Below are 7,500 nucleotides of genomic sequence, written 5' to 3'. Positions count from 1 at the left end.
CTCAGCAAGAAAAAGCCAAAGAAGAGAAAAGAAAAGGTTACCTTACGCTGAGGGGCGGGAGTCGGGACAGAAAAAGTGCGAGTGGCCACAAAATGAAAGTCAATAGAGTTCTCCAAAATAGTGCTCTTACATTTAAATCCACATACTTGATAGTGATGCATACCTTGCGCCTGGCGGGACCCAAGCCATTCATCACACCGGGCCCTGGGAGTGGGGGAGGGGAGGGGGAAGAGAGGGGAGAGGACGAGGGTAGGGTGGGGGTGGTGTTGGGGCTGTCCACACACCCGGCCACCTTGATTAATGTGATTTGATCTTGACAGTGGACCCCTAATTCATCAAGACCTTGATCTGCCTGTCGCTCCCGCCATGGCCGGCGCCAAATGCACCTAATTACAGGAACATTGCGCTGCAAATTAAGTGCGGTGTCATTTGTCGGCCGACCGGGCACTTTGTTATCCGCTCGTGGCCGCGTGTCAGGCGTTCCCCTCCGTGATTGTCTAACATGACGTGTCGGCGCCTTCCTCTTTATCATTGTTTGCATACAGCGTAATGAGAGCCCCGCCGCCTCTGTCATGGCTGTCATAAAGAGGCTGCCAGGGGCCTCTCTATTTGTGCCTCTTTCTTTCTTTCATTCTTTCTTTATTTCATTGTTTCTTTCTGTTTTTCTTTCGTTCTTTCTTTTGTTTTGCCATTCTCTAATTGTTTTTTTCTTCCTTCCTTCCTTCCTCTCTCTTTCCTTCCTTCCTCTCTCCTTCCTTCCTTCCTTCCATCCTTATCTCCCTCCTTCCTTCAACCCTTTCTTCTCTCCTTCCTTCCTCCCCTTTCCCCTTCTTTCCTTCCCTCCATCCATCCCTCTCCCTTCTTTTCATCCCCTTTCTCCCTCCCATTTTCCTTCTTTCCTTGTATCCCTCACTCCTTCCTTCCTTCCCTCTCCCCTTCTTTCCATCACTCTCTCCATCCCTCATTCCTTCCCGCCTTCATTCCCCCTCTCCTTCCCTCTCTCCTTCCTTCCTTCCTTCCTTCCTTCCTTCCTTCCTTCCCTCTTTCCTTCCTTCCTTCCTTCCCTCTTTCCTTCCTTCCTTCCTTCCTTCCCTCTCTCCTTCCTTCCTTCCCTCTTTCCTTCCTTCCTTCCTTCCCTCTCTCCTTCCTTCCTTCCTTCCTTCCTTCCTTCCTTCCTTCCTTCCTTTCTTCCCCTCATGGATATGCTCTACACCAGCGTGCTGTACGTCACTGGGGGTCTGTCCATCTGAGGCCCTCTCATTTGGATAACAAAGCCTCATCAGCAACCACTGAGCTAAAAAAGAAAATGATAAATCTACTACAATGATGCGTGGGATGGGTGGAAGGCTTAAAAGTCAAAGTGAGGACCTGATTTGAATTTGTGTTCTTACTTTAGTCTCCCATCCTTTTCGATTTAACACGGGCACGTGTTAAGAAGAAAAATACTACAGACTTCACTAATTTTAATTGAGCCACTTTTTGTATTCAATTAGTCAATCACTTTAAAGCAGGGAAAGTATTTACACTTTTACGTCACTTACAAATTAAATGGCCGAACCTCTTCATAAACTTTGTGAAACAAACTCAGCCATTCCGCTGTTCACCCCAAGAAGGCAAACACCATAAGTAAAGATGAACCGATTAAGACCCGGTGAAATAAAAATCGGACGACAAAGATATTCAGAGCGTCGGCGACAAAGAAGAAAATGGCACGATGGGTCGCGTGAATATGTTTGTTTGTAACTAGGTCAATGTTTCCTCCGGCTAAGGAGTGTGAATAAGAAACGAGAGAGAGAGAGAGAGAGAGAGAGAGAGAGAGAGAGAGAGAGAGCGGGGGGGGGGGGTGATGGTGTTATCGCTTGTTCAAGTTTGAACCAGCGGTACCGCGCTGCGGACCAATGAGATCTTACGGTGGGAGTTTGTTTGGGCCCTGGCGGAGGACGGGGCCATCGATCTAAATCAGAGTTCTCCAGGAGCCCCGCGGCGGAGATGAGGCGCGCTGTCACGCTGTAATTCATCTCTAGTCAGCACCGCCAACACCGGCCCGCAGACAGACGCAGAGAGAGAGAGGAAGAGAGAGAGGGGGGGGGGGAGAGAGAGAGCGAGAGAGAGAGAGAGGGGGGGGGGAAGAGAGAGAGAGAGGGGGGGGGAGAGAGGGAGAGAGGGGGAGAGAGAGAGAGAGAAAGCAAGGGGGAGAGAGGGAGGGGGGGGGAGAGAGAGTGAGAGAGAGAGGGGGGAGAGAGAGCGAGCGAGAGCGAGAGAGAGAAAGAGAGAGACAGAGAAAGCGAGGGGGAGAGAGGGAGAGGGGGGGAGAGAGAGTGAGAGAGAGAGGGGGGGAGAGAGAGAGAGCGAGAGCGAGAGAGAGAAAGAGAGAGAGAGAGAAAGCGAGGGGGAGAGAGGGAGGGGGGGAGAGAGAGAGATAGAAGGGGGAGAGAGGGAGGGAGAGAGAGAGAGTGGGGGAGAGAGAGAGAGAGAGGATGCACACACACACACCTCTCCGCATGCATGCACCTATAGGCCTGCACACAGACGCACACCTAAACACATGCACACACAAACAGAGGCTCCGGTAACCCCTGGCCTTAATGATGCTGCTCGTGTAGGCAAATGTTTCAAAGTGAAGTTATTCTACAGAAACCTTGGGGGTCCGGCAGACGTCGGACTCTGTGAGTCTAATGGGTTCAGCCTGGTCCTCATCTGACTCTCTCGGTCCGTCCCCGGCCTGTTTACTGCTCATAGAATTACATATTGATGTATCACATATAGATCTGTTCAATATGCATGTATTCAATGTTGCAAAGGTACTTTAAAGGTGCTTTAAAGTGTCTGTGTATATGTGTGTGTGTGTGTGTGTGTGTGTGCACCAGAGCTTATGTTGTCGAGCTGTTGTCTCCCAGCAGTCGACTCAGTGTGCCTCGTTGTTACGGCCTCATCCTCCTAATACCGTTGTTTGATCCACCTCTTCATCAGAACAATGTATCCCCACATACATGCATATGTATATATAAGCATCCCTCTGTTGTTCTGGCCCACTGCCCTGTTGGGTCGTAGCCGGGTCTACGCTGTACCAACGACCCAGCATCGAGTAAATAGCCTTGCTGGCGGGTCTGCGGGTCTGAACCCCCCCCCCCCCCCAACCTGTCCACATTACAAACCCAACTCCATGATTTATTCAAGAGGTGCTCAAGAGGTCTAATATCTAATGTCTCCGCCCTCCCCGCTTCAACCCACTAGATGATCGCCAGGCGAGGTGGCGTTGTTTCGGGAGAGAACCGTGGCACGCAAGAGAGAACAGAGAGACTGCAACGTTTTGATGCGGCTTGTTGTTTTGAACTTCTGTGGGAGAGTTTGCACTGGTGTGTTTCTCTTTCCCAGAGAGGAGACGTTGATGACGGGTTAGTGTTACAGGTTGATTCCCTCCTCGCTGTGGTAAACAAGCCTGTTTTGTATGGGGGAGAGGAGGAAGGACCAGGAGAGTGTTAGCGAGTTAGCCTGCAGGAAGAGGTCCTGATGAGGGCTTACCAGGACCGGGTTGTGTTACGGTGTTTAAACAGTCGACAACATGGCAGGTTTGTTGTGTGTCATTTCAGACCTGAACTCTCGTTAGAGTTCAACTCTCAGCCCTTTGATTCAATCTTCTTTTTTCTTTTGATCAAGTGTGCATACGAAACCGTTTACTCTAACGATCCGAAGATGTCTGAAACAAAGTGTTCCTTTGAGCCGACCGAGGGGCATTTCCTCGGTCGTTTTGGGTCAGTTGTTTTCGTGGCGCTGCTTGAGTTAACAGCGTTGCCTGTGGGAAACCCGGAGCCTAACTGAATGCAGTATTCATCGCTAACTGTTTCAGCAGCACGTCGCCGCTGGAACAGTTAGCGGCCCTGATGGTTCTGATTGCTGGATCCCTGGATGTAGCAGAGATGTGAGCTGTAACCTTCAGTGTGAGCGTGAGGGGGAGGGCTTGGAGGCAGTCCAGCATGCAGCACTACGTAGGAGCACGTTTGCAGTGCTTGCTTAGAGTTGAAGTTCAGCTTTAAACGCTTGGGATGGTAGCTGACACGAAAATGACAGATTGGAAATGACCGTACACACATACAATTGAGCCGTGTTAAGAAATGGCTCAATGAACTTTCTTTTTTCTTTTTCTTTTCTTTTTCTTACTATGTCTTTTTTTTGGTCTTGTTTATGTGTGTGTAAAAAATAAAAGAATACCCCGGATTAGACAAAAATCTTAGGATCTATTTGTTACTGAAAGCAAAGCGATTTTGAAAAATATATATAATACGGGAAAAATGAATAGAAAACCCAAACAATTATGCGGGCGTTATGGAATTATTCAAGGCCCTGATTTGAGTTTGACACTTAAGAGTTACAGTGATTTATTCAATCTCTATTTGTACCACCAAATAGTCTGACTCAGGTTCAATGGCACAGGTGACAACACAGTGCCGCAGGCCTTCCCGCCTGCTGCACCTCTCAGCAGGCGGGAAGGCCTGCTGAGAGGCGGGAAGGCCTCACCTCTCTCTTTCTCTTTACACCTCTCTTTGTCTCTGTGTCTGACTTGACCCGGTGTTCTTACAAGGCTCTGCTCTCCTTTGCTATCGTTAATATATATACTTACATATTCCATATGCATCTGTCAAAATACAAAAGGCGCCAGCACTTGTTCAGTTAACCTCCCTCGTTTCAGCCCGCCTTCCTCATCATGGCATCCATTTTGTCCCCTTGTGTAGCCCCGTGGGTCTGGCCGGCAGCCCCGTCATCTCGGACATCTCCCTGATCCGCCTGTCGCCGGCCGCCGCCGCCATGGCGACGGGCGAGGCGTCCCCGTTCGGACCGCCGCCGCACCCCTACGCCGTGAGCCACCACCACATGGAGCACTACCTGCGCTCGGTGCACGCCAGCCCCAGCCTGTCCATGATCTCCGCCGCCCGCGGCCTCAGCCCCGCCGACCGTGAGTTCAAGAGGGCGCTTTAAAGAGAGAGAGAGAGAGAGAGAGAGAGAGAGAGAGAGAGAGAGAGGGAGGGAGGGAGAGGGAGAGAGAGAGGGAGGGAGGGAGGGAGAGGGAGAGAGGGAGGGAGAGAGAGAGAGAGACGGAGGGAGAGAGAGAGGGAGAAAGAGAGGGAGGGAGAGGGAGAGAGAGAGGGAGAGAGAGAGAGAGAGGAAGAAAGAGAGAGAGGGAGAGAGAGAGAGAGAGAGAGAGAGAGGGAGGGAGGGGGAGAGAGAGAGAGAGGGAGGGAGGGAGGGAGAGAGAGAGGGAGAGGGAGAGAGAGAGAGAGAGGGAGAGAGAGAGAGAGAGAGAGAGAGAGAGGGAGAGAGAGTTTTTGAACTAAGCCACCAGAAAGACATCTCTGCTCCCTCACTCCCTGCATTGCTCAGCCGTTAGGTGTCCTGATTGGTCACAAATCAGCTGGGACCAGTCTCAAATCTAAATTGTCTCATTCGGAAACAGGTCCAGTCAACTACAAACTGATTTTCTCACAGAGCATGTCAATGACTAATAGCTGACGAATAGCTTGAGGCCATTTCTAATAAAATACAATGAAATATTAGGTCTGGAATCTTACCTTCACCTTTAATAATAGTAGTATATATTACAGCTCTTAAATTACAGCACCTTTAAAGATAATACAAGAGCTCTTGAATCTTACCTACAGCACCTTAAAAAAATAATATAAGGGCTCTTAAATCTTACCGACTGCACCTTTAATAATAATAGTAATATAATTGCTCTTAAATATTACCTAAATTACCCTTTAATAATACGAATAAAATAGTATATTTTAAATCTTACCTACAGCACCTTAAGTCCATGAGCTATGATTGGAAGTCTCCTTTGTACAGAAGGTTCTTCAATGTCACCACGACAAACTGTTCTGATCTGTGAACCCATTTCTTTCCCCAAATTGGACCAGATCTTCAAATCCTAAACTTGAAATTGTGTTGATATTGTTTTTGAAACACTATTGAGACCATGCCCCCAGACAGGCAGCATTCTCCAACTCTTTCATATCCTTCTTCAATAAATACTATATCCGTCTTCATATCCTTCTCCAATAACCATCAGACCTTACTAAATGTTAGCAGACTCACCCATAATACCAACCAGAAATTCAAGGCACATAAAAATAGTGGGGAATGAATCATGATTATGAAAAATGTCACCCCCATTATTTTCCAGGATATTATTTATATACACTAGGTTATTAGCAATTTTTGCAATACTTCACACACAGCAGACTGTCAACAAAGTATCACATGGACACAGGTTCATAAGATCATACAGGCAATTGCCTCATTTGTCAAACAATGAATCAATAATAGAGCATTAATAGTAGCAATTATACGAGTGAGAGTCAGGATCATAGCACACCTCGGGAGGGACTGGTTGAGAACCATTGATGTAGATAGACTCACGTCTGGCCATGTTACACGTGCACACGGACACACACGCACACATTCACACGGACAAACACCAGGCCCAGTACCAGCTGGAGTGACTGAGGGGGCTTATATATTTTGCGAGGGGGGCATTGTTTTTCATAAAATAAAATTCATCGATTTAACCATGCAATAGCTTCAGAACGGCTTAAATAACAATCACACAATGCTTCGATTTCAAAATCAGAGAATACATTAATGAATCAGCACGATCAAATATTAATATAGCATTAGCAGAGCCGCAGTTCCTTCTTTGAATACGTGAACGATTTTCTGTCAAGATCAGCAGGGGGGCGTGTAAAAACTGCTGTTTGAGGCTCGTGTAGAAGCCCTGAAATTAGCATTTGAGAAACAACAGCCTATGCGAAAGTCACATGGATATCGGCCAACCATTGTGGAGTGTGTAGTTTTCTATAGATAATGAAAGGTTTAGCAGAGGGGGGGGGGGAAGCATGTACGCTTTGTTGGTGCATTTTGCGTTCTGGAAACATGCAGAGAGTTGTCACTGTTCTGTTTGGGGATGTATTCTTGTAAAACTTAAATCACTGCAGCACACACACACACACGGGGGTACGTGTGACGATTTTTCCCTTCAGCTCAAATCACTAACGTTACTCTAGTTATCACTATCTAACAGTCATTCGTCCATATCAAATCCTGCACAGAAACCAGAAAGTCACCTCATTCTGAATTTCAAGGACTCGACCAGCCCGCCGAGTGGCGAAACGTCATGGGGGAAGGAGGGGAGGGGGGGAACAGGCAGCATTTGTCTTATTTCATTATCAGGCCAAGAGCCAGGTCTGCCAAACGGTCTCCAGCGGCATCTCCCCAGTGCGACGCGGAGGTCGGTGGCAGTGAATGATCCGCTGTGTGTGTTTCGCAACATACAAAATAAACTACCGTGACGAGGTGCCAGCGCGGCTGCGTAGCGTGTGTGTGTTTAGGACGAGCATGCCCAGCGGACCGTCAGCAGGTCGGTGGGGGGGACAGACGTTTCACGAGACCGTATTACCGGCAGGTCTCTTGAAACGTTCTTCCCCCCCCCATCCCCGCCCCGGTGAA

The 7,500-nt window shown here is 48.4% G+C and overlaps 1 protein-coding gene across 1 annotated transcript in view; it reads left to right on the top strand.

Annotated features, from left to right (window-relative positions):
• Positions 1 to 7,500, top strand: part of LOC307074246 (zinc finger protein GLI2-like) — a gene marked incomplete at its 3' end in the record, with an annotated part of 55,088 nt that overhangs the window by 20,434 nt on the left and 27,154 nt on the right. The window contains exon 3 of the mRNA XM_079734264.1: positions 4,731 to 4,951. Coding sequence (XP_079590390.1) covers positions 4,731 to 4,951 — 221 coding nt within the window. The remainder of the gene's footprint in view (positions 1 to 4,730; positions 4,952 to 7,500) is intronic.

The sequence above is a fragment of the Pollachius pollachius genome, assembly GCF_949987615.1.
Source record: "Pollachius pollachius genome assembly, chromosome: 4".
NCBI lineage: Eukaryota > Metazoa > Chordata > Actinopteri > Gadiformes > Gadidae > Pollachius > Pollachius pollachius.
The sequence above is the reverse complement of the archived record's forward strand: the minus strand, read 5'-3'. Positions and strand labels throughout refer to the sequence as shown.